This window comes from Typha angustifolia, chromosome 13, assembly GCF_048772165.1.
Source record: "Typha angustifolia cultivar Huaian chromosome 13, ASM4877216v1, whole genome shotgun sequence".
NCBI lineage: Eukaryota > Viridiplantae > Streptophyta > Magnoliopsida > Poales > Typhaceae > Typha > Typha angustifolia.
In genome coordinates this window covers 12,554,202-12,581,683 of record NC_133251.1, presented here as the reverse complement: position 1 = coordinate 12,581,683, position 27,482 = coordinate 12,554,202, and the positions used below count along the sequence as shown (strand labels likewise).

Below are 27,482 nucleotides of genomic sequence, written 5' to 3'. Positions count from 1 at the left end.
AAGTTATTTGTCAGATTTATGGATTATTGAATTTTTAGTTTGGCCTCTTCTATTTCAGGTCTTAGAAGACATTTGAAGGCTCTGCACTTCGATGGGAGCATTAACAGGAAATACCTTAATTATCTCAATTTGCTAGTACCATTATAATTTAATCTTCTTAGTTATTTATACTCTCTTTTATTTTATTTTTTTTGGCAGGGCCATGATCTTGGATAATAAAACAGAGGGCTCAATGTTATTATTTATTTCAAATTATTTACAATTTGTAATATATTATCAACTTAATATCGGATGTTAGATGTTGGTGATTGAATTGTGAATTTAAAATTATGTTAGATTTATTGTGATTGCCACAGGATTATTAGATTTGAAAGTTGAAACTTAAAACTAAAATTAATATTTAGACTTATTTACTTAATGTTGGTTGATGGTGGTTGAATTGGTGTATGAATTTAGTTTGAATTGAATTTATGGTTGAATGCTTAGAATTGCTATTTTTGTGTTAGTATAAGTTTTGAGTTAAAAAGTGATTATTTTGTTTATATAATAGACTATCTATATTTGGTAAATTTATAAATATTAATTTTTATATACAGTAAAATTTATTAGTGTTGTGTTAAACTGGTTAATGTGTAGTATTAAACGAGTTATCGTATCATGATAACTGGTAGTGTTAACATGACATGTTTAACAAATGGGTTATCTTGTTATATTAAATGGTTGTGTTAACATGACCCATTTAATAAACGAGTTATCTTGTTGTGTTAACAGGTCGTGTTAACACAACTCGTTTAATAAACAGGTTATGCGGGTCATGTTGTGTTACTTGGTTAATAGATGGGTCGTGTTCGTGTCTATGAAACATAACTCGTTTAATAATCGGGTCATGTTTGTATTAAGGTGAATCTAACCTGATTCGAATCTGACACGACCCGAATCCACTTAACACGACCCGATTGCTCCCCCTAGACACGCCTAATCGATTTAATAAACGGGTCGGGTTAACGCGACACGTCCAACCCATTTAATAAATCCTATATAAATTTAATATTTATTAATTTATCATAAAAATAAAATAGCATATTTTTGACTCAATTCATACTAACATCAAAATTATAATTTTAATAATTCATCCTAGCAAAATTTCATACAACAAACTAACAAAGTTTAGAGTTTAGATTATTAGAACAAGTTCCACCTTAACTCATACAACATCAAAATTATAGTTCTAATAATTTATCATAACAAAAGTCCAAAGTTTAAAGTTTATAACAAAGTTTCAACTCAACTCATATAACATCAAAATTACAATTCTAATAATTTATCGTAACAAAAGTCCATACAACAAAGTTTAGAGTTCAGAACAAAACTCTAACTCTTAAGCCCAAATCTATATAATAAATCGTATGGAATAAAATTTAGAACAAATCTATACAACAAGTTTTAGTTCCTAACTCTCAAATGTAACAATCTCATGACAATTAGAACAAAATTTAAAATTTAAAATTTAAAGTCCATTATAAATTATAAATAGTTTGAAATAAGTAAACAGTATTATTAAGCCCTCTATTTTATTATCCAAAAATCATGACCCTGTCAAAAAGAACAAAAACAAATGTAAATAACTAAAATATAAGATAGAGAGAAAAACTTCACATGCGTTAATCGTTAAGTATTCACCAGATTTAGATTTATGTATTTGAGCATTCACTGGATTTTACAACTTCACTTGCATTAGTAATTAAGTCCAAATGTATAATATATTTTATTAGCTTCTCCAATACTACTAAATTTTATAATAAGTCTAAATTTACAATATAGATTACTCACGGCAACTAAAAGGTAATAAGTACTGAACTTCACCTAGAAATTTTATAATGTGGCTTCTAACACATAATGCTAATCATTTATGAATTGTTGTATCCAGAGCAATTTGACAAGAAAATAATTCAAAATGAAAACTAAGTGCACTAGATTACATTTTCCAAAAATCCAAGCAACAATTACATGAACTTCAATAAGAAAAGTCCGAGACCCATCCACAACCACAGCAACTGCAAGTCCAGCTAATATCTCAGAATCACTGTTATTTTCACTCAAGAATATGTCACTAAGATTTGAAACAGCTTGTAGGCCAGACTCTGACATTTCAAACACCCCAAGCTGATGGAAGAAAGATCAACAACTTTATAAAACGTTTAACAGCAAAGATAAACATAAAGAATCTAGGGAAGATACTAACTACAAAAGCAACAAATAATAATATCTGAACAAATTTATGATATAAACACTTGTTGTGTTCATCAATGAAGCCAGTAGAGATTATACCGAGTCAATGATGTCCCAACTGGCATCCGTAAATAGCAAATAGGGAGACTAATAGAAGCATAAAGCTTAGGCTTTCTAGATTTCTAATTATTGAAGCCCACAACAATCAAAATATAAAAATTAGTTTGTCACCCTTAACTGCAACTTCCACATCAAGAGGACTTCCTCTGGCCTTATTAATTTTATGTAGCAAGTCCCTCTGTTATCTGATTTAGCTTTGTTCTAAACTTTGCTACCATCTTCTAGAGGATTGGCGTTACCTCAAAATATTTCAATTTATTTGAAGCTTTCACTTAGATGTCGAGGTAACTTTGTGGTGAAAAGCTCTTTTACTCTTTTGATGGAAGAAGATCAAAACCTGTTCTGATTGGATCATTTTATCAAAGTTTTTAAGTGATGCCATAACCAATATTAAGGAAAAGTTCTCCCATGGAAATGATCGACAAAAGATACATGGCATAAGATGAGATATAATTTATAGATTAGAAACTACATAATTTCATACTTTACTTCTGTCAACCATGATAACCAACAAAAAGATCTCAAGAGTCAAAGTGATTAGTACAATCAACCATGCGAAGCAATTCATCGTAAGATCTAGCAAACAAAAAATCTTCAGATATACCTGCGGGATTCAACAGGTAATTTGTAATCAGTTCTTGTACTTATTTCTTATTAGTAGTTGATTTGATCCTAGTGAAAATGGTATGTGATTTTTACTATAGTTTAGACTTTTTCTACATAAATATCGTATATTTGTATCGCTTATGTTTATCATTCATTATTTACTATTAAGTCTTCACGTAAGAGATCATATAGTTTATATTAAGATTTGTTCTAGATTTTTCATTATAAACATTGTATAAAACAACTAACTTGTAAAATTTAAGTAACAAGTAACGACAAAGAGAAACGATCATATATAGCACAAAATGCAGTATCCTTAATAGAATAGCAACAAAATCCAACTAAAAGCAGATAACTTCAAATTAATCATGAAAACAAATTGAGATACTGTCCAGGTTTTCTACTATCTAGGTTGAGATTGATAAGTAGAAAATGAGTTTCGCTAAACACCATGGCTAAAGTTATCTGTTTATGGTCCTTTTAAATACTACATAAACTTCTATAGTTGCTTCCTAATTCCACTAAGCACTACCTTAATGGATACTTAGTACTTATATTGCACCTGGAAACTGTGCTACCCACCCTTTCTAACATCACACATAAAAAAGAATTGATTATCATAGTGGGCAAGACAAGTGGAATAATTTGGAATTTTTACCACATAAAAAAGAATTGATTAACATCACTATTTATTTTTGAGGTTTTCACGTAATTGCCACTGAAAATTCTAATAATATGATAATTGCTGCTACATTTTTCAATATATCATAATTGTCAACGAATAAATCTTTGTAAAATTTTTGGATTATTCTTAAAATGATAGCATTATCCTTATATAAATTATTTAAAATCATTCAAAACTATCTAATATTATATGATATTATGAGATAAAAAAAAATTTATAAGAAATAATTATTAATAATTAGTTTACACTCTAAATTTCTAGAAACTATTTTAGTCACTACTTATATATGTATGTTCATTAATTTTAATAGCCATAGTTTTTAGGAATATTACTCTGATGGTATTTTGAAAGTCAAAATATTTTTAACCGTGATTCTAATATTCTAATGAATTTAGAAGCAATTACAATATTTTAAAATTTACAATGGTGACGTCAAAATAACATTTTATTTTTGGGATTTCTTGCGCCTCTATTTCCTTCGAGATTCCCTTAGTTGTCTATACCAAGTATTTACATGTATATCATTCAAAATTCATGATTCTTGTATTAATACTCTTTCGGTTACAAATCAAAATATGAACCTTTGAATAGATACTTTTACCTTTTCATCAAGATACATCTGTATTTTTATTGTTAAATATATTGACTTTCAATTGTAGATTAACTTTGAAGGTTATTCGAAATAGATAAATAAAATATATATATAAGAGTTTGAAAAGGCATATGGGCAAAAGTTATATAAGTATTTTGAGAGATACATATAAGACAGATAGCGATAATAGAGAGATATATAAGTAAATAAGATATTTAAAAAAGGTATAGATTGGGAAAAATGCTAAGTGAAAACTTGGTGGAAAATAGTGGGATTTTGGGATCTAGGTTGTGCTAAGACCTCAATCAGGATTGCAAGCTAAGCTAATGAGACCTCATTTAGACATAAGTTGAGCACTAATTTTGGTTTAGCTCTGATCTAAGAAACCATTTGGTAGATAACTATGTGATGTAAAAGTCCAAGCGGTTAGGCAATCTGTCTATAATAGATTATATTTTCAACAAAACTTTTTAATGCCGAAACTTCTAGAGGACGAAACGTAACGAATCGTGTTAAGTATCATATTCATCCTGACACGAGTACGATCCGATTATTAAATGAGTTACATTTAATAAACACAGACAACAGATGACACGATACAATTCGTGTAACTTGTTTAAATGCCGTGCCGTGTTAAAACAACTCATTAATATGACATAAATTACGATACGATAAAATGACACCAATAATAAAACATAATAACATATTTAGCACAACACAAATAAAATAATCTATTTTTAATTTACACTATATAGATGACCCATTAGACAAATAAAATAGTCTATTTTTAACTCAAATCTTATTCAACACAAAAATAAAAATTTAAGCATTCAACTATAAAATAGTCCACCCTGTGTAGTAAGTTAAGTTAGCTGGCTCAACTCACCGACACAAGAAATCAACAATTAATGAGAGCAGAGTTAGGCTCATGCCCGACCTGCTCTACTATAGCTAACATAGTAAAACGTCAGCATTTTAGTCGTGCACTGTGCACCACAGCATCTTACCTATTTTTGATTAACACCCATCCCAATTTTTGAGTTTAGAGTTCATTCTGCGTACGTCCTGATTAATTATTGGAGAGATATTCCATCAACTTTATTACTTGTGCACCACAGCACCTAGAATCTATTTCTTATTAACACTTAATCACCTACCAATAGACTACAGAGTCCCGTACTGGAGCTTACTCCGGCCCAAAAAAATGGACCGGAGCGTTATGTCATGCTGAGTAAGCTCTACGTACGAAGCCCTTATGATTAAGTGGTTGGTGGTGACATAATTTCATGTGTGTAATTGACATCGATTAGATTCTTCTAAAGAGATAAAAGACTAGAGCAACAGTGAAGAGTGACACAGAATAATATACAAAGTAACTTATTACTTTACTCCTGCCGACATCGCCCGGCATTTCAATTAGTGTTTTCCATGGTGTAATTATTTTTTTTCTCAATTCTACGAGCAATTTGAAATGCATTCCAATGGTGTCTAAGAAACTTTTACATCCGTGGGAACTTGCAAAAGTGCATTCGAACACACTCTAAATTTAAGTCAGTCTTATAAATAACATTTAGATGGGTTTAGGGCAATCTAATTAAAAAACTTTTTAAAGAAAAATATTTATTATATTAAGGGGATTAAAGATTTGCATTGCTCGTAGACATAGGTATATTGTCGAACTACGTAAATCTTATCGAGTGGTTTGTTTTCTTTGTGATTTGCATATATTTAAGATTCTTGACTGTAATTATCTTATCTATCGTTAACGCAGCTGATGTCTAGAACTCGTCGTGTGGTGTTAGGGGTGATGCTGAGAAATTATGAGTGCGGAGAAGTAGGGTTGTTCAATACGTAATTGTAATTTCTTTTTTATCGAGAGGGGTGAGGTAAAGTATAATATGTACATAAATACATCTCATGTAGGGAATTAGTGTTAGTGTGGGAAAGTTTGTCACAATAAATGCAAGGAAATTTAAAAATATTGTTTCCTACTAACAATGTGAGGAAAAAAGGAAATACGAGAAGTATACGTTATATACAATATAATGCGATTTTATGAAATTTATTAAGTCCGCAGTAGAATAAAATACTATTTACTACTACTAGTTTGACATAAATCTAAAGGTATTTTCGCCATTTAGTTCAGAACATCACCAATTCTCAATAAAATTATATTATTTTTCAACACTTTAATATTAATTTTATGTCTTATTAAATGTAATTATTACTCATTATACTAGTATTGAATTAAATATTACAATAACTTAAACTAGTATTAGCTCTCTTCTCCAAGTATTAAAAATTAAAATAATTATGCCTACTCTACTCTTATTTTACAAGTAAACACAATCTTAGATTTCACCAAATTTTAGCCAATTTACTAAATTGTACAGTCTAGAATTTAAATCATGTACGTCGCTGAATTATTACTCTGAATTAAATACTGCTGAGATATTGTTCCAAACTGTCGCGCTGTCGAGTTATTTTTCAAGTTACTGCATCACTGAGCCAAGCCACCAAACTAGCAATTTTGTTTTCACAATAATTATTTGAGATTAAAATTATACATGCAATTGGGCGAGCACGTCTTTTTCAAAGTTAGTTAGTTGCTCACGGCTTCATTAGGTTCATTTTACTCGTGCGCGAGAACACAACAACTTTATCTCGGGTTAAGACTTATCACGAACCACAAATGGACAAGACCGTCAAGTAGCTAATGAATCGACAATTTCGACATCATCTGGGTCATTTCGTGCATGTTTTCCATATTTCAAACTGACATTATTTTTTATGACAAAACTGCGCTATTGTGGGACCGAAATAATTGAAAACTGATTAATGGAATATTTACAGAAGTTGAAATTTCATAATTTCCTAATTAAATCGGGCAGTGTTGCTGAAATTCAAACTCAAAAGTACTTACACATAAGCTCTTTTAATCATGTGAGTATAATCTTACCGGCAAAAATCTAATCATGAAAATTTAATAATGTTCTAATTTGATCAGGGCCGCTAAAATTTAAACTTTGAACCATTTCACTGTAGTCTCATCAGAGAAAATCTGATCACTAGTTATTTATCAACCTTATAAATATGTGCAGGAGGGCACAAGGCTCTCCAGAGCATTTCTCCAAGAAGTTGTTTCATTTGTTAATAGAGAGCAACATCTGAAGATCATTTTGAAAGATGGAGAGTACTCCTCTGGCCATTTATCCTGCAAAAGTTGGTCGCAAGTCTGCAGGCTATCATCCCACGCTTTGGGGTGACTTTTTTGCAACTTACAAGCCAACCTCTCTTTCTCAACAGGCATGCACGCATGTATAAATTAAATTAAACTTCCTTTCTGCATCTCTTTGTAAACCAACTGCTAATCAAAAGGCAGGAGATTGCTCCACAGGCACGCACGCATGCATAAATTAAATTAAACTTCCTTTCTGACATCTCTTTGTATCTCAACTGCTAATTAAAAGGCCGAAGATTGCCTGATCGCCTTAATTTGAAATAAATTGCTTTCATGTTACAGAAGTCGGATTCATGGATAAGGCAAAGGATTGAAGAACTGAAGGAAGAAGTAAGGGGAGAACTAGTATCTGCTACTGATTTGGTTGAAAAGCTTCGTTTGATTGATGCGATCCAACATCTCGGCATAGCTTATCACTTTGAAAAGGAGATTGACGAGGCATTAAGCCATGCCTATGATGCCAAATTCGAAAGCTCCGAGCTCGATGCTGTTTCTCTTCGGTTTAGGTTGCTCAGACAACAAGGCTATCGTGTCCCTGCTGGTAACTCTCTCTCTATATCTCTCTCTCTCTCTCTCTCTCTCTCTCTCTCTCTCTCTCTCTCTCTCTCTATATATATATATATATACCTTAAATTTACAGTTTACTTTATTATATATATGTACATTAACTTTACATTTTACTTTAGCCTTGAATTATGACGAGCAGCAACAAATTCGCATTTCCTTTTGAATTAGTTTAATTAGTCAGACTTCTTGTTAATATAAAGCAAGTTATGGAGAAACATAAGTGATTTTGCAGATGAATTTAGCAAGTTCAAAGACGGCAACGGCAGTTTCAAAGCAACCTTAGCTGATGATCCGAGGGGCTTATTGAGCTTATATAACGCAGCTTACCTTGGCATTCATGGAGAGGACATACTCGAGGAGGCCATTTTGTTCACTAAGAACCATCTGAAATCTATGCAGAAAAGTTTGGAGCATCCTCTAGCGCCGCAAGTGTCACGCTTTCTTGAAACGCCGTTGTTTAGGACGATGAAGAGGCTAGAGGCAAGACGTTACATTTCCGAATACGAAGCGGAGGATGCATGTAACAACTCAGTCCTAGAGCTTGCAAAGCTGGATTTCAATCTGGTACAATCTATTCATTGTGAGGAGTTGAAGATTATAACTCTGTAAGTCGCTCAACTTCTCTCAGTAGTATGTCCAATAAATTACACTAAAGCAGTACGGCTGTGTTCCTGATATTTTGTCGCAGTAGGACTGCGTAATGCCAACTTGAATACTATCTGAATGCTATATATTGCATCCTATTCCTCTCTATGAAATTGGTATAAGTTTCATCTAACATTGTAATTCAAATTGCAGATGGTGGAAGGAATCAGATCTTCTAAAGTTAGGATACGCTCGGGATCGCATAGTGGAGTGTTATTTTTGGATCGTAGGAGTACTTTTTGAGCCCCACTATTCTCGCTCTCGTTTGATGACTACGAAAGTGATTGGCCTCCTATCTATCCTGGATGATACTTACGACGTCTATGCAACTTTGGAGGACTGTCGACAGCTTACTGATGCCATACAGAGGTCTATATTAATAATCTTAATTGACTGCATGCGACTCCTCATCATTCAATTGATGCTATTGTTATATTTACCTACTAATTAGTTAGTTGAGACAATATATGAACATGTATAAAATACATATGCATTCATCATATAGAAGTACGTACTGATCGTCTTTATCAATTCCACCTTCAGGAGCTATTATCTGGAGAAAAATTATGTTCTATTTATAAGCTAAAGTCTAATAATTTTCCAAGTCAATTATGTGAATGACTCCAAGAACTTCTCAAGCTATATATGCTTCACAATTACGTACAAATATTCTTTCTTTTCCTCATCTGAAAATGAATGATTAATATATTTATAGTACATGATTCTGCTAAAAAGTGGTAACTGTGTATAGGTGGGATACAGAGGCTGCTGAGCAGCTACCTGAGTATTTGAAGCATTACTTTCTCAAACTTGTCAACACCTACAAAGAATTTGAGGATGAACTAGCACCCGAGGAGAAATATCGTGTATCTTACCTGATAGAAGAAGTATACTATAGCTATCCTTCTTACCTTACCTTAAAATTTTGGGATCGTAAATCATCTTAATACGTACACTTATGGTTCTTAATTACCTTGTACATCCTGAAGAATTAATACACTAGTACTACATATATTTTGCTTCTTTGCAGTTAAAGAAAGTAGCAAAATGTTATCTCCAAGAAGTTGAATGGTATGCCATTGACTTTGTCCCAACCTTTGAAGAGCATTTAAACGTTTCACTGGTTACCACATGCTATCGAATGCTGGCTTGTGCTTCTTTTCTCGGGATGGGCGATGTAGCAACAAAGGAGGTGTTCGAGTGGGTTGCTACATTTCCTGATATTGTGAAAGCTTCGACTATGATTTCTCGATGCTTGGATGATGTCGTCTCAGCTGAGGTATTTACTCTTTTGCATTTTGAGTTAGCTCTAAAATTCTCAATTCTTATCCGCGTGACCTCCGATAACATTTTAAAAAGGAATGTGAATAAGGCATACAATCATTATACTTTAATTTGAATATTGCAAACAAAAGCCAAAAATAAAGTAAAGCGCGGATATATATATAGAGAAAATGGATCATAAGGATAACTAAACACAAAATTAATCATGCATGCTAGCTCTTAGAAAACCTATACATGTCATCCTATATTCTCAGTATTAATTACTAAAGACCACTATGAACAAATTTATGAATTTTTGCAGCTTGAACGTAAGAGAGGACATTTTGTGACTTCAATGGACAGCTATATGAAGGAATACAACTCAACAGTGGAGGTAGCAACGAAGAAACTCCAAACTTTGGTGGAAGACGCATGGAAGACTACAAATCAAGCATTCCTCAAGCCAACAACAGTTCCTATGCCAATTCTTGAACGACCAGCCAATTTTAGCCGGATGATAGAAGCCATATACAAGTACGTTGATGCATACACGAATTCTACTAAGCTCAAAGACATCATTGCCTTGTTGTTCCTCCGACGCATCCCTGCTTGAGTTCCTTAAATTAATGGAGTCCATCACGACTACTATTTATACTCCAATTGAAGAAATTTATTATATATCAAGGTGTGTGGCTAAATGAGAGTGAGTCATATTAATTACAATAATATATTACGTTTAGATTTTTAGAGAGCAAGCTGTGTGATGCTTAATATGTTTTCTCTTATTAATACATATGAGCTATAATTATTAATATGATATTTATATTATATAAATATATTATTTTAAAATTATATATAGATATATATATATATTATTTTTAGATTATAAATGTGCATATTTGTTAGTCATTAGATTCACCATATTTTGGTGGAATATTTTAAAATAGTAGATAACTTCAAGTTTGTAATGAAGCTGGTAAACATATATTAGATTTTGTTAGTTTTAGTTGTATTTATGTAATTAACAAATTATATTATAAAACATAATTTATATTCATGTAATATGTTAGATTTTATGTATGAGTATATGCATAAGGAATGGGATATTTGATGAAGAATATTAAAGTAAAAGATTAATTTTAAAATTAAAGTATTCGAAATGATTTTAAAGTCATTATTGAAATGTCTAAACGGTGTCATGATGGTTGAAGAAGTATAAAATTTTACTTAAAGGCACTGGAACAAGTACTTTGCATTTAACTATTTAGTCTGCCGTTTGAACAAGGTGTTTGAAAGTACTCTAAGCCCGTTCAAACGCACTCTATAGCCATTCGTATCGCATTCACATATAGAGAGAGCTTATTTTGGCTATTCGAACATATCCTGCAGATGTTCACACATATAGCGGAGATAGAGGTTTATATTTGGTTGTTCACAGTATGTTCACACTTCAAATCAGTGTGTTTAAATAAAATAGGGCCGCTTTCAAATGCACCCATGTAATTTGCAATTTCTAGAGTAATGTGAGACATGATTTGACTTAGATTTGCTTTATCTCTAAGAGATATTTATCTTATTTTTAAGAGAATCCGCTTAGAATCTTTGAAGAGATATTTATCTTATCTATGATGATATTTATTTTATTTATGAGATATTTATCTTATCCTTAAGAAGTATATAAATGATTTTAATATAACCCTAAGAGGATGGCCGTCAAGTATTAGATTGGAGAACACTTTTTTGCCTTAGACGAAACATGCTAAATCATTTCCATCTTAACACATCTATATTTGATCTAGAAACACTACGTTTTGAGGTTACTGAGACAGAATGATCAACTTCGAGGTGATATGTAAGCTTCTTGTTAACTGCTATAAGTTTAGTGATTAATTTTGATCCGAATATGGATCCGTTGTTTTTTATTCGGTTTAGAGTTTTTCTACGTAAAAATTTTGTGTTTTCAATCATATTTTTCATACGTCATTTTACTCATATTATTATTATTGATGGAGTATGATAGATTTCATCTTCTACGACATTTCTTATGTTTTTCAATTGGTATAAGAGTATACCTAAGTATTCATATAAATTTTAGTTTTTTTAAATTTAATTCTGAAAAAACTTAGATACACGTAGGAATCTAAACCCTAAATAGGAAAAAACCAAAACTTTTACGTGGAAAAATCTAAATAGGAAAAAAACCATAGATTCAAACTCGGATCAAAATCAATCACTAAGATTGTAGCAGTTACAAGACTAACTCACCAAACAACCCGTCGATTCCCACGACTTTGTTTCTCTCAGTCTCTCTCGCTAGAACCCACGATTCACCGCTTCCCAATTGATCTCCAATCTCAGTAGCCCTCAAAATTGATCGTTCGTCTAGATGACTCTTCAGACGAAAGTTTGATGCAATATAAAAATGATAGACCTTATTGATAGAAGAAACGATATAGCCTCAAGAACTCTCTTTCAATTGCATTCACCAACCCACTTAGAGTTAGGGCACCACAATGCTTATATATTGAACCAAGATAGAGCCAAATCCAGGTCATATCAATAAGTCCAGAATTTGCATATTATGCAGATGCGTTTGAATACGGTCCAAGTGCATCTGAACAGGTTGACTTGTTCTCAGGTGCATTTGAACGGGCCCAAGTGCATTTGAACGCGATGACTTGATTTTCACTAGTTGAGTTCTAACGTGTAAATACACTCCTCTATATGTGTGAACGTGTTGTGAACGTATGTAGGGTGCATTCAAACGGCCCTTGACTGCATTCGAATGACAAAAAAATGTTCTATGTATTTGCGAATGCATGTACACGCGTTCGAATGGCTTGAACGCATTTTCTGTATATGCGAACGCCTGTGCACGCATTCGAATGGTCTGAATACGTTCTCTGTATATGGGAACGCCTGTGCACGCGTTCGAACAGCCTGAACGCGTTATCTATATATGCGAACTCCTGAGAGCGTTCAAACGCCACGTTCGAACGTAATGCGAATGCAGAAATTTTTCTCTTTTAATCTTGAAATTCTTTAATTCAAATACGTTTAAAATTCGTATAAATGCTCATGTACATGTATAAAAACACTTAGAATATTTTGTACACAATTGTCATACCTAAAAGCCTAACAAATTTAATTTTCTTTTTCTTTATGTAAATTGAATTATATGAGCTATAGCCCCATTTATGGGTTTTATTATTAGTTGATTGTATGGACATTTTGAGGTTCATTGAGGTCGATGGTGTTTTAGATTTCTTATTTTTGTTTAAATTATTTCTAAAAATTTTAGCTCTTAATTTATCAAGATTGCGAAAATATTAATCGGCATGTCATATAACTAGGGCTGAAAACGGGTCGGATTAACTCCGACCCGACCCGACTTGGATCGGATTCAGATAAAAAATTTCTATCCGATTCGGATACGGATAGAATTTTTGAAAAAACTTCGGATACGGGTCGGATATATTTTTCCGATTCGGATACGGATATCAGATATCCGTTTACCCGTATATTTTTTTAAATGATTTACAGTTTTTAGTTTGCTTATTTAAATAGTAAATATTAATATTGTTACTAATAATACTTTATATATTATTTATAGAGATTAATTTCTCTAATTTTATATATTTGACATACAAAAAAATTATTTGTTGTAAAACTCTAAATAATTTTGTGTTAATTATATCTAAATAAAATATTATAATTATTTTAAATTCAATTAATATCCATTTAAGATCCGATTCTTTATCCGAAAATTATCGGTATCCGTTTAGTTAGGATATGGTTTTAAATTTTACTATCCGTCCAATATCCGTATCCGAATCCGTATCCGACTAAAAATATGGATCCGGATATAGGTTGAGCACTATCCATTCCGTATCCGATCCGTTTTCACCCCTACATATAACAATAAAAGGGAGACATATGTGGGGTCCTACAATAATGCGATAGTGACGGGTGTTCTTTTTATGTCTTTCTTTATTTAAGTATACTTCATAGGGAAAGAGGGTCCGGTTGGGCTGGTTTGGGTCGGGTTAAGCGAGTCTGGTCGGATTTGGGTCAACTTCATCCTGACCCAAACACGACCTGATTAATAAACAGGTTGAATTTGGTAAACATTAACACGACCCGATTATTAAACGGGTAATACGATTTAATGAACAGGTCGGATTAACATGACACGTTAACACGATGCGCCTAGGAGTGGCAAAACTTGACCCGACTCGATTACCCGGCTCTTAATCGGGTTTGGGTTTGATATAATTAGGTTCGGATAGTAAACGGGTCAACTCGTCTAACCCGAGTAATAATCGCTTGACTATACGGATCAGATCGGGTCAAGTCAACCCGCCAGCCCGCCTTTCTTAGAAAGCCAACTCCTTCTCCCACAATCGCCTCCACCGAGCAAATCGTGTCCGACGCAGTCACTACGAAGAAGATCCCCAGCCCCACCACCGGCGCCGGCGCCCTCCACCTCTTCTTCCACGACTGCTCTCTGATTGGTGCGATGCCTCCGTCCTCATCTTTGGGGTACCACTTCAACCGCGCCTAGAGCGACGACGACATCAACCTCTCCCTCCCCCGCTCCTCGGCGACGTCTTCGACATCGTCGTCCGTTCCCGCAGCTACTGCAATGTAGAGTCCTACTGTCTGTCCCCCACCAAGAAAAGGCAAAGGGGAAGAAACTCCAAGAAATAAGTCACCCAATCGCTAGTTGCTACATCTCGCCCCCTTCCTCTTTAACTTTATGCAAAATTCCATGACCTGATCTTTAACCTTTCCCCATCTGATTGGAAAAAAGAAGTTAAAGTGAGAGAATTAAAGATATGCCTCCTCCTCCTCCTCCTCCTGGTGGTGGTGGTGGTGGTGGAAGCAGTAGCAATAGCAGCACTATCTCCACTCTTCTTGAAGTTGTCCACTCTACCGGTGCATCCAATCTCTTCTTCAACCACCTCTATGGTTAGTCTCACCCTCTAATGCACTTATGCCCCTTGCTCTTCATGGTTTGCCTTTGTTTATTTTGCTTTGATGGTCTTCTAGATATATGGAAGGTGGGATATGTTTCTTGTTTGTTGGTCATGTTTTTCTCCAAATAATCAGCTGTCCTATGAAAATAGACTCATCAAACTGAATACTTGTCATAGATTTTAATTGGCATTAGAATTTCCTTATTATGGAGTTAGTTGGTTGTTTATCCTTGAGTCTAAAATTTAAGAAGCTACTACAGGAATAAAAGGAGTACTGAAGATGGCATTACATTAATTCTTCCCTCAAGTTCTGTACTGTACAAGCTGGAATATACAATTTCAGTACATGGTCCCAATGAAAGACAATAAAATTACATGATTATGGCCTATTGCAATAGAAACATGAGCCTTAGTATGCCATAGAATGGATAGTATAAAATGAGTAGAACCCCGTAAGACTCAAATGAGGAGAAAGGCAAACAAGGATGAAGGTATAAAACTACCATTAAATATATGCTTCTTACCCATAGAAGTTTCAGATATAACTATATAAGCCAGTAACATCTTTCATACATATACATGGCATGTTAGAACTTAAAAGTACAAGTGATCTAAGTAGAATTTTCATATTGAGAAGTTCAGAGGATAATTATGAGGGCTATATGTGAACTCGTCGATCCTATTATTGCCTATATTGGAGTTTAATTGTTGGATTTCTTTAGGTCTCTGTATTTCTTAGCTTCGCCACTTGTCTTCCTCAACTTTGTGTCCTGGGAAAGGGAAAAGGCTTCCACTGACTTGTTTTTGGTGAATTAATTTGATAAGTTATTTGTCAGATTTATGGATTATTGAATTTTTAGTTTGGCCTCTTCTATTTCAGGTCTTAGAAGACATTTGAAGGCTCTGCACTTCGATGGGAGCATTAACAGGAAATACCTTAATTATCTCAATTTGCTAGTACCATTATAATTTAATCTTCTTAGTTATTTATACTCTCTTTTATTTTATTTTTTTTGGCAGGGCCATGATCTTGGATAATAAAACAGAGGGCTCAATGTTATTATTTATTTCAAATTATTTACAATTTGTAATATATTATCAACTTAATATCGGATGTTAGATGTTGGTGATTGAATTGTGAATTTAAAATTATGTTAGATTTATTGTGATTGCCACAGGATTATTAGATTTGAAAGTTGAAACTTAAAACTAAAATTAATATTTAGACTTATTTACTTAATGTTGGTTGATGGTGGTTGAATTGGTGTATGAATTTAGTTTGAATTGAATTTATGGTTGAATGCTTAGAATTGCTATTTTTGTGTTAGTATAAGTTTTGAGTTAAAAAGTGATTATTTTGTTTATATAATAGACTATCTATATTTGGTAAATTTATAAATATTAATTTTTATATACAGTAAAATTTATTAGTGTTGTGTTAAACTGGTTAATGTGTAGTATTAAACGAGTTATCGTATCATGATAACTGGTAGTGTTAACATGACATGTTTAACAAATGGGTTATCTTGTTATATTAAATGGTTGTGTTAACATGACCCATTTAATAAACGAGTTATCTTGTTGTGTTAACAGGTCGTGTTAACACAACTCGTTTAATAAACAGGTTATGCGGGTCATGTTGTGTTACTTGGTTAATAGATGGGTCGTGTTCGTGTCTATGAAACATAACTCGTTTAATAATCGGGTCATGTTTGTATTAAGGTGAATCTAACCTGATTCGAATCTGACACGACCCGAATCCACTTAACACGACCCGATTGCTCCCCCTAGACACGCCTAATCGATTTAATAAACGGGTCGGGTTAACGCGACACGTCCAACCCATTTAATAAATCCTATATAAATTTAATATTTATTAATTTATCATAAAAATAAAATAGCATATTTTTGACTCAATTCATACTAACATCAAAATTATAATTTTAATAATTCATCCTAGCAAAATTTCATACAACAAACTAACAAAGTTTAGAGTTTAGATTATTAGAACAAGTTCCACCTTAACTCATACAACATCAAAATTATAGTTCTAATAATTTATCATAACAAAAGTCCAAAGTTTAAAGTTTATAACAAAGTTTCAACTCAACTCATATAACATCAAAATTACAATTCTAATAATTTATCGTAACAAAAGTCCATACAACAAAGTTTAGAGTTCAGAACAAAACTCTAACTCTTAAGCCCAAATCTATATAATAAATCGTATGGAATAAAATTTAGAACAAATCTATACAACAAGTTTTAGTTCCTAACTCTCAAATGTAACAATCTCATGACAATTAGAACAAAATTTAAAATTTAAAATTTAAAGTCCATTATAAATTATAAATAGTTTGAAATAAGTAAACAGTATTATTAAGCCCTCTATTTTATTATCCAAAAATCATGACCCTGTCAAAAAGAACAAAAACAAATGTAAATAACTAAAATATAAGATAGAGAGAAAAACTTCACATGCGTTAATCGTTAAGTATTCACCAGATTTAGATTTATGTATTTGAGCATTCACTGGATTTTACAACTTCACTTGCATTAGTAATTAAGTCCAAATGTATAATATATTTTATTAGCTTCTCCAATACTACTAAATTTTATAATAAGTCTAAATTTACAATATAGATTACTCACGGCAACTAAAAGGTAATAAGTACTGAACTTCACCTAGAAATTTTATAATGTGGCTTCTAACACATAATGCTAATCATTTATGAATTGTTGTATCCAGAGCAATTTGACAAGAAAATAATTCAAAATGAAAACTAAGTGCACTAGATTACATTTTCCAAAAATCCAAGCAACAATTACATGAACTTCAATAAGAAAAGTCCGAGACCCATCCACAACCACAGCAACTGCAAGTCCAGCTAATATCTCAGAATCACTGTTATTTTCACTCAAGAATATGTCACTAAGATTTGAAACAGCTTGTAGGCCAGACTCTGACATTTCAAACACCCCAAGCTGATGGAAGAAAGATCAACAACTTTATAAAACGTTTAACAGCAAAGATAAACATAAAGAATCTAGGGAAGATACTAACTACAAAAGCAACAAATAATAATATCTGAACAAATTTATGATATAAACACTTGTTGTGTTCATCAATGAAGCCAGTAGAGATTATACCGAGTCAATGATGTCCCAACTGGCATCCGTAAATAGCAAATAGGGAGACTAATAGAAGCATAAAGCTTAGGCTTTCTAGATTTCTAATTATTGAAGCCCACAACAATCAAAATATAAAAATTAGTTTGTCACCCTTAACTGCAACTTCCACATCAAGAGGACTTCCTCTGGCCTTATTAATTTTATGTAGCAAGTCCCTCTGTTATCTGATTTAGCTTTGTTCTAAACTTTGCTACCATCTTCTAGAGGATTGGCGTTACCTCAAAATATTTCAATTTATTTGAAGCTTTCACTTAGATGTCGAGGTAACTTTGTGGTGAAAAGCTCTTTTACTCTTTTGATGGAAGAAGATCAAAACCTGTTCTGATTGGATCATTTTATCAAAGTTTTTAAGTGATGCCATAACCAATATTAAGGAAAAGTTCTCCCATGGAAATGATCGACAAAAGATACATGGCATAAGATGAGATATAATTTATAGATTAGAAACTACATAATTTCATACTTTACTTCTGTCAACCATGATAACCAACAAAAAGATCTCAAGAGTCAAAGTGATTAGTACAATCAACCATGCGAAGCAATTCATCGTAAGATCTAGCAAACAAAAAATCTTCAGATATACCTGCGGGATTCAACAGGTAATTTGTAATCAGTTCTTGTACTTATTTCTTATTAGTAGTTGATTTGATCCTAGTGAAAATGGTATGTGATTTTTACTATAGTTTAGACTTTTTCTACATAAATATCGTATATTTGTATCGCTTATGTTTATCATTCATTATTTACTATTAAGTCTTCACGTAAGAGATCATATAGTTTATATTAAGATTTGTTCTAGATTTTTCATTATAAACATTGTATAAAACAACTAACTTGTAAAATTTAAGTAACAAGTAACGACAAAGAGAAACGATCATATATAGCACAAAATGCAGTATCCTTAATAGAATAGCAACAAAATCCAACTAAAAGCAGATAACTTCAAATTAATCATGAAAACAAATTGAGATACTGTCCAGGTTTTCTACTATCTAGGTTGAGATTGATAAGTAGAAAATGAGTTTCGCTAAACACCATGGCTAAAGTTATCTGTTTATGGTCCTTTTAAATACTACATAAACTTCTATAGTTGCTTCCTAATTCCACTAAGCACTACCTTAATGGATACTTAGTACTTATATTGCACCTGGAAACTGTGCTACCCACCCTTTCTAACATCACACATAAAAAAGAATTGATTATCATAGTGGGCAAGACAAGTGGAATAATTTGGAATTTTTACCACATAAAAAAGAATTGATTAACATCACTATTTATTTTTGAGGTTTTCACGTAATTGCCACTGAAAATTCTAATAATATGATAATTGCTGCTACATTTTTCAATATATCATAATTGTCAACGAATAAATCTTTGTAAAATTTTTGGATTATTCTTAAAATGATAGCATTATCCTTATATAAATTATTTAAAATCATTCAAAACTATCTAATATTATATGATATTATGAGATAAAAAAAAATTTATAAGAAATAATTATTAATAATTAGTTTACACTCTAAATTTCTAGAAACTATTTTAGTCACTACTTATATATGTATGTTCATTAATTTTAATAGCCATAGTTTTTAGGAATATTACTCTGATGGTATTTTGAAAGTCAAAATATTTTTAACCGTGATTCTAATATTCTAATGAATTTAGAAGCAATTACAATATTTTAAAATTTACAATGGTGACGTCAAAATAACATTTTATTTTTGGGATTTCTTGCGCCTCTATTTCCTTCGAGATTCCCTTAGTTGTCTATACCAAGTATTTACATGTATATCATTCAAAATTCATGATTCTTGTATTAATACTCTTTCGGTTACAAATCAAAATATGAACCTTTGAATAGATACTTTTACCTTTTCATCAAGATACATCTGTATTTTTATTGTTAAATATATTGACTTTCAATTGTAGATTAACTTTGAAGGTTATTCGAAATAGATAAATAAAATATATATATAAGAGTTTGAAAAGGCATATGGGCAAAAGTTATATAAGTATTTTGAGAGATACATATAAGACAGATAGCGATAATAGAGAGATATATAAGTAAATAAGATATTTAAAAAAGGTATAGATTGGGAAAAATGCTAAGTGAAAACTTGGTGGAAAATAGTGGGATTTTGGGATCTAGGTTGTGCTAAGACCTCAATCAGGATTGCAAGCTAAGCTAATGAGACCTCATTTAGACATAAGTTGAGCACTAATTTTGGTTTAGCTCTGATCTAAGAAACCATTTGGTAGATAACTATGTGATGTAAAAGTCCAAGCGGTTAGGCAATCTGTCTATAATAGATTATATTTTCAACAAAACTTTTTAATGCCGAAACTTCTAGAGGACGAAACGTAACGAATCGTGTTAAGTATCATATTCATCCTGACACGAGTACGATCCGATTATTAAATGAGTTACATTTAATAAACACAGACAACAGATGACACGATACAATTCGTGTAACTTGTTTAAATGCCGTGCCGTGTTAAAACAACTCATTAATATGACATAAATTACGATACGATAAAATGACACCAATAATAAAACATAATAACATATTTAGCACAACACAAATAAAATAATCTATTTTTAATTTACACTATATAGATGACCCATTAGACAAATAAAATAGTCTATTTTTAACTCAAATCTTATTCAACACAAAAATAAAAATTTAAGCATTCAACTATAAAATAGTCCACCCTGTGTAGTAAGTTAAGTTAGCTGGCTCAACTCACCGACACAAGAAATCAACAATTAATGAGAGCAGAGTTAGGCTCAGGCCCGACCTGCTCTACTATAGCTAACATAGTAAAACGTCAGCATTTTAGTCGTGCACTGTGCACCACAGCATCTTACCTATTTTTGATTAACACCCATCCCAATTTTTGAGTTTAGAGTTCATTCTGCGTACGTCCTGATTAATTACTGGAGAGATATTCCATCAACTTTATTACTTGTGCACCACAGCACCTAGAATCTATTTCTTATTAACACTTAATCACCTACCAATAGACTACAGAGTCCCGTACTGGAGCTTACTCCGGCCCAAAAAAATGGACCGGAGCGTTATGTCATGCTGAGTAAGCTCTACGTACGAAGCCCTTATGATTAAGTGGTTGGTGGTGACATAATTTCATCTGTGTAATTGACATCGATTAGATTCTTCTAAAGAGATAAAAGACTAGAGCAACAGTCAAGAGTGACACAGAATAATATACAAAGTAACCTATTACTTTACTCCTGCCGACATCGCCCGGCATTTCAATTAGTGTTTTCCATGGTGTAATTATTTTTTTTCTCAATTCTACGAGCAATTTGAAATGCATTCCAATGGTGTCTAAGAAACTTTTACATCCATGGGAACTTGCAAAAGTGCATTCGAACACACTCTAAAATTAAGTCAGTCTTATAAATAACATTTAGATGGGTTTAGGGCAATCTAATTAAAAAACTTTTTAAAGAAAAATATTTATTATATTAAGGGGATTAAAGATTTGCATTGCTCGTAGATATAGGTATATTGTCGAACTACGTAAATCTTATCGAGTGGTTTGTTTTCTTTGTGATTTGCATATATTTAAGATTCTTGACTATGATTATTTTATCTATCGTTAACGCAGCTGATGTCTAGAACTCGTCGTGTGGTGTTAGGGGTGATGCTGAGAAATTATGAGTGCGGAGAAGTAGGGTTGTTCAATACGTAATTGTAATTTCTTTTTTATCGAGAGGGGTGAGGTAAAGTATAATATGTACATAAATACATATCATGTAGGGAATTAGTGTTAGTGTGGGAAAGTTTGTCACAATAAATGCAAGGAAATTTAAAAATATTGTTTCCTACTAACAATGTGAGGAAAAAAGGAAATGCGAGAAGTATACGTTAAATACAATATAATACGATTTTATGAAATTTATTAAGTCCACAGTAGAATAAAATACTATTTACTACTACTAGTTTGACATAAATCTAAAGGTATTTTCGCCATTTAGTTCAGAACATCACCAATTCTCAATAAAATTATATTATCTTTCAACACTTTAATATTAATTTTATGTCTTATTAAATGTAATTATTACTCATTATACTAGTATTGAATTAAATATTACAATAACTTAAACTAGTATTAGCTCTCTTCTCCAAGTATTAAAAATTAAAATAATTATGCCTACTCTATTCTTATTTTACAAGTAAACACAATCTTAGATTTCACCAAATTTTAGCCAATTTACTAAATTGTACAGTCTAGAATTTAAATCATGTACGTCGCTGAATTATTACTCTGAATTAAATATTGCTGAGATATTGTTCCAAACTGTCGCGCTGTCGAGTTATTTTTCAAGTTACTGCATCGTTGAGTCATTAATCAACTGAGCCAAGCCACCAAACTAGCAATTTTTTTTTCACAATAATTATTTGAGATTAAAATTATACATGCAATTGGGCGAGCACGTCTTTTTCAAAGTTAGTTAGTTGCTCACGACTTCATTAGGTTCATTTTACTCGTGCGCGAGAACACAACAACTTTATCTCGAGTTAAGACTTATCACGAACCACAAATGGACAAGACCGTCAAGTAGCTAATGAATCGACAATTTCGACATCATCTGGGTCATTTCGTGCATCTTTTCCATATTTCAAACTGACATTAAGTTTATCGACAATTTCGACATCATCTGGGTCATTTCGTGCATCTTTTCCATATTTCAAACTGACATTAAGTTTATCGACAATTTCGACATCATCTGGGTCATTTCGTGCATCTTTTCCATATTTCAAACTGACATTAAGTTTATCGACAATTTCGACATCATCTGGGTCATTTCGTGCATCTTTTCCATATTTCAAACTGACATTAAGTTTTATGACAAAACTGCGCTATCGTGGGACCGAAATAATTGAAAACTGATTAATGGAATATTTACAGAAGTTAAAATTTCATAATTTCCTAATTAAATCGGGCAGTGTTGCTGAAATTCAAACTCAAAAGTATTTACACGTAAGCTCTTTTAATCATGTGAGTATAATCTTACCGGCAAAAATCTAATCATGAAAATTTAATAATGTTCTAATTTGATCAGGGCCGCTAAAATTTAAACTTTGAACCATTTCACTGTAGTCTCATCAGAGAAAATCTGATCACTAGTTATTTATCAACCTTATAAATATGTGCAGGAGGGCACAAGGCTCTCCAGAGCATTTCTCCAAGAAGTTGTTTCATTTGTTAATAGAGAGCAACATCTGAAGATCATTTTGAAAGATGGAGAGTACTCCTCTGGCCATTTATCCTGCAAAAGTTGGTCGCAAGTCTGCAGGCTATCATCCCACGATTTGGGGTGACTTTTTTGCAACTTACAAGCCAACCTCTCTTTCTCAACAGGCATGCACGCATGTATAAATTAAATTAAACTTCCTTTCTGCATCTCTTTGTAAACCAACTGCTAATCAAAAGGCAGGAGATTGCTCCACAGGCACGCACGCATGCATAAATTAAATTAAACTTTCTTTCTGACGTCTCTTTGTAACTCAACTGCTAATTAAAAGGCCGAAGATTGCCTGATCGCCTTAATTTGAAATAAATTGCTTTCATGTTACAGAAGTCGGATTCATGGATAAGGCAAAGGATTGAAGAACTGAAGGAAGAAGTAAGGGGAAAACTAGTATCTGCTACTGATTTGGTTGAAAAGTTTCGTTTGATTGATGCGATCCAACATCTCGGCATAGCTTATCACTTTGAAAAGGAGATTGACGAGGCATTAAGCCATGCCTATGATGCCAAATTCGAAAGCTCCGAGCTCGATGCTGTTTCTCTTCGGTTTAGGTTGCTTAGACAACAAGGCTATCGTGTCCCTGCTGGTAACTCTCTCTCTATCTCTCTCTCTCTCTCTCTCTCTCTCTCTCTCTATATATATATATACCTTAAATTTACAGTTTACTTTATTATATATATGTACATTAACTTTACATTTTACTTTAGCCTTGAATTATGACGAGCAGCAACAAATTCGCATTTCCTTTTGAATTAGTTTAATTAGTCAGACTTCTTGTTAATATAAAGCAAGTTATGGAGAAACATAAGTGATTTTGCAGATGAATTTAGCAAGTTCAAAGACGGCAACGGCAGTTTCAAAGCTACCTTAGCTGATGATCCGAGGGGCTTATTGAGCTTATATAACGCAGCTTACCTTGGCATTCATGGAGAGGACATACTCGAGGAGGCCATTTTGTTCACTAAGAACCATCTGAAATCTATGCAGAAAAGTTTGGAGCATCCTCTAGCGCCGCAAGTGTCACGCTTTCTTGAAACGCCGTTGTATAGGACGATGAAGAGGCTAGAGGCAAGACGTTACATTTCCGAATACGAAGCGGAGGATGCATGTAACAACTCAGTCCTAGAGCTTGCAAAGCTGGATTTCAATCTGGTACAATCTATTCATTGTGAGGAGTTGAAGATTATAACTCTGTAAGTCGCTCAACTTCTCTCAGTAGTATGTCCAATAAATTACACTAAAGCAGTACGGCTGTGTTCCTGATATTTTGTCGCAGTAGGACTGCGTAATGCCAACTTGAATACTATCTGAATGCTATATATTGCATCCTATTCCTCTCTATGAAATTGGTATAAGTTTCATCTAATATTGTAATTCAAATTGCAGATGGTGGAAGGAATCAGATCTTCTAAAGTTAGGATACGCTCGGGATCGCATAGTGGAGTGTTATTTTTGGATCGTAGGAGTACTTTTTGAGCCCCACTATTCTCGCTCTCGTTTGATGACTACGAAAGTGATTGGCCTCCTATCTATCATGGATGATACTTACGACGTCTATGCAACTTTGGAGGAGTGTCGACAGCTTACTGATGCCATACAGAGGTCTATATTAATTATCTTAATTGACTGCATGCGACTCCTCATCATTCAATTGATGCTATTGTTATATTTACCTACTAATTAGTTAGTTGAGACAATATATGAACATGTATAAAATACATATGCATTCATCATATAGAAGTACTTACTGATGTCTTTATCAATTCCACCTTCAGGAGCTATTATCTGGAGAAAAATTATGTTCTATTTATAAGCTAAAGTCTAATAATTTTCCAAGTCAATTATGTGAATGACTCCAAGAACTTCTCAAGCTATATATGCTTCACAATTACGTACAAATATTCTTTCTTTTCCTCATCTGAAAATGAATGATTAATATATTTATAGTACATGATTCCGCTAAAAAATGGTAACTGTGTATAGGTGGGATACAGAGGCAGCTGAGCAGCTACCTGAGTATTTGAAGCATTACTTTCTCAAACTTGTCAACACCTACAAAGAATTTGAGGATGAACTAGCACCCGAGGAGAAATATCGTGTTTCTTACCTGATAGAAGAAGTATACTATAGCTATCCTTCTTACCTTACCTTAAAATTTTGGGATCGTAAATCATCTTAATACGTACACTTATGGTTCTTAATTACCTTGTACATCCGAAAGAATTAATGCACTAGTACTACATATATTTTGCTTCTTTGCAGTTAAAGAAAGTAACAAAATGTTATCTCCAAGAAGTTGAATGGTATGCCATTGACTTTGTCCCGACCTTTGAAGAGCATTTAAACGTTTCACTGATTACCACATGCCATCGAATGATGGCTTGTGCTTCTTTTGTCGGGATGGGCGATGTAGCAACAAAGGAGGTGTTCGAGTGGGTTGCTACATTTCCTGATATTGTGAAAGCTTCGACTATGATTTCTCGATGCTTGGATGATGTCGTCTCAGCTGAGGTATTTACTCTTTTGCATTTTGAGTTAGCTCTAAAATTCTCAATTCTTATCCGCGTGACCTCCGATAACATTTTAAAAAGGAATGTGAATAAGGCATGCAATCATTATACTTTAATTTGAATATTGCAAACCAAAGTCGAAAATAAAGTAAAGCGCGGATATATATAGAGAAAATAGATCATAAGGATAAGTAAACACAAAATTAATCATGCATATTAGCTCTTAGATAACCTATACATGTCATCCTTAGATTCTTAGTATTAATTGCTAAAGACTACTACGAACAAATTTGTGAATTTTTGCAGCTTGAACGTAAGAGAGGACATTTTGTGACCTCAATAGACAGCTATATGAAGGAATACAACTCAACAGTGGAGACAGCAATGAAGAAACTCCAAGCTTTGGTGGAAGACGCATGGAAGACTACAAATCAAGCATTCCTCAAGCCAACAGCGGTTCCTATGCCAATTCTTGAACGACCAGTCAATTTTAGTCGGATGATGGAAGCCATGTACAAATACGTTGATGCATACACGAATTGTAATGAGCTCAAAGACATCATTGCCTTGTTGTTCCTCCAACGCATCCTTGCTTGAGTTCCTTAAATTAATGGAATCCATCACGAGTATATTTACTACTCCAACTAAAGAAATGTATTTATATATCAAGGTGTGTGGCACTGTGGCTACATGAGAGTGAGTCATATTAATTGCAAAAGTTATGTACTATGTACCGTCGCATATGATCCATTTAATGAATAAGTGTCCATACCTAGTCTATGAATAAATATTATTTCAACTGTGTCATCTGCTTTGATCGATTTTCGTTTTTTTTTCTGACAGAGGTTTGTAGATAGGACTATGGCGACCAACTTGTTAATTGATTTGATGACTCCGTGTAAGAGCGTGCAATAATATATTACTTTTAGACTTTTGGAGAGCAAACAATGTAATGCTTAATATATTTTCTCTTATTGATACACATGAGTTATAATTACTAATAAGTATTAATATGGTAAGTATCCTGTATAAATGTATTATTTTAAAAATTATATATATATAATTTTTATTATATTATTTTAAGATTGTAAATATGTCTATTTGTTAGCAATTAGATTTACTATCTTTTAGTAGAATATTTTAAGATTAGTAGATGATTTTAAATTCGCAAAGAAGCCGGCAAAAATATGTTAAATTTAATTTAATATTTATTTTCTTTATGTAGATTGAATTATACGGGTTGTAGCCTTATGTATGGGTATTATTATTAGTGGGTTGCATGAATATTTTAAAATTTATTGTGGCCGTTAATGTTTTAGATTTCTTATTTTTTATTTAAATTATTTATGAAAATTTTAGCTTTATATGTGTCCCTAGCCGTGAAAACATTAATGTTATTTCAATTCGTCATCAACGTTGCCCAAGCTTAGCTCGTTAACTTCTTGTTAACTTCTTGGCTAAGTGCGGAGACCCCCAAGACAAAGCCTTAGGATTTGGGGATGTCCATGCACCTTGTCCTCATTTGCATCGCTTCATTGTATAAATCCTAGTTCTAGACTTGCTCGGAAATGG

The 27,482-nt window shown here is 32.7% G+C and overlaps 2 protein-coding genes across 6 annotated transcripts; both read left to right on the top strand.

Annotated features, from left to right (window-relative positions):
- The first annotated feature begins 7,347 nt into the window (after positions 1-7,347).
- On the top strand, positions 7,348-10,695 carry LOC140772988 (alpha-humulene synthase-like). Of its 3 annotated transcripts, none has more exons than XM_073115274.1 (7): positions 7,348-7,538; positions 7,756-8,014; positions 8,273-8,645; positions 8,839-9,054; positions 9,437-9,572; positions 9,689-9,964; positions 10,271-10,695. In XM_073115274.1, exons 1-7 carry the CDS (start codon positions 7,419-7,421, stop codon positions 10,559-10,561), a joined length of 1,671 nt encoding a protein of 556 aa, XP_072971375.1. In that variant the 5' UTR covers positions 7,348-7,418; the 3' UTR covers positions 10,562-10,695. The 3 variants fall into 3 exon arrangements, with proteins under 3 accessions (XP_072971375.1, XP_072971377.1, XP_072971374.1); XM_073115276.1 differs by having other exon boundaries at positions 7,348-7,550; positions 9,716-9,964; XM_073115273.1 differs by having other exon boundaries at positions 7,348-7,550.
- A 12,625-nt stretch (positions 10,696-23,320) lies between these two features.
- LOC140774486 (alpha-humulene synthase-like) lies at positions 23,321-26,717 on the top strand. 3 transcript variants are annotated; one of them, XM_073117499.1, is made up of 7 exons: positions 23,321-23,510; positions 23,728-23,986; positions 24,221-24,593; positions 24,787-25,002; positions 25,384-25,519; positions 25,636-25,911; positions 26,217-26,717. In XM_073117499.1, exons 1-7 carry the CDS (start codon positions 23,391-23,393, stop codon positions 26,505-26,507), a joined length of 1,671 nt encoding a protein of 556 aa, XP_072973600.1. In that variant the 5' UTR covers positions 23,321-23,390; the 3' UTR covers positions 26,508-26,717. The 3 variants fall into 3 exon arrangements, with proteins under 3 accessions (XP_072973600.1, XP_072973601.1, XP_072973599.1); XM_073117500.1 differs by having other exon boundaries at positions 23,321-23,522; positions 25,663-25,911; XM_073117498.1 differs by having other exon boundaries at positions 23,321-23,522.
- The last annotated feature ends 765 nt before the right edge of the window (positions 26,718-27,482 follow it).

Bases quoted from the DNA above. Each gene is read 5' to 3' on its own strand.
- LOC140772988 (XM_073115273.1), top strand. From the start codon at position 7,419: ATGGAGAGTACTCCTCTGGCCATTTATCCTGCAAAAGTTGGTCGCAAG. The intron at 9,573-9,688 runs GTATACTATAGC...TTAATACACTAG, and splicing joins TATCTTACCTGATAGAAGAA to TACTACATATATTTTGCTTC. The intron at 9,965-10,270 runs GTATTTACTCTT...GAATTTTTGCAG, and splicing joins ATGATGTCGTCTCAGCTGAG to CTTGAACGTAAGAGAGGACA.
- LOC140774486 (XM_073117498.1), top strand. From the start codon at position 23,391: ATGGAGAGTACTCCTCTGGCCATTTATCCTGCAAAAGTTGGTCGCAAG. The intron at 25,003-25,383 runs GTCTATATTAAT...AACTGTGTATAG, and splicing joins CTTACTGATGCCATACAGAG to GTGGGATACAGAGGCAGCTG. The intron at 25,912-26,216 runs GTATTTACTCTT...GAATTTTTGCAG, and splicing joins ATGATGTCGTCTCAGCTGAG to CTTGAACGTAAGAGAGGACA.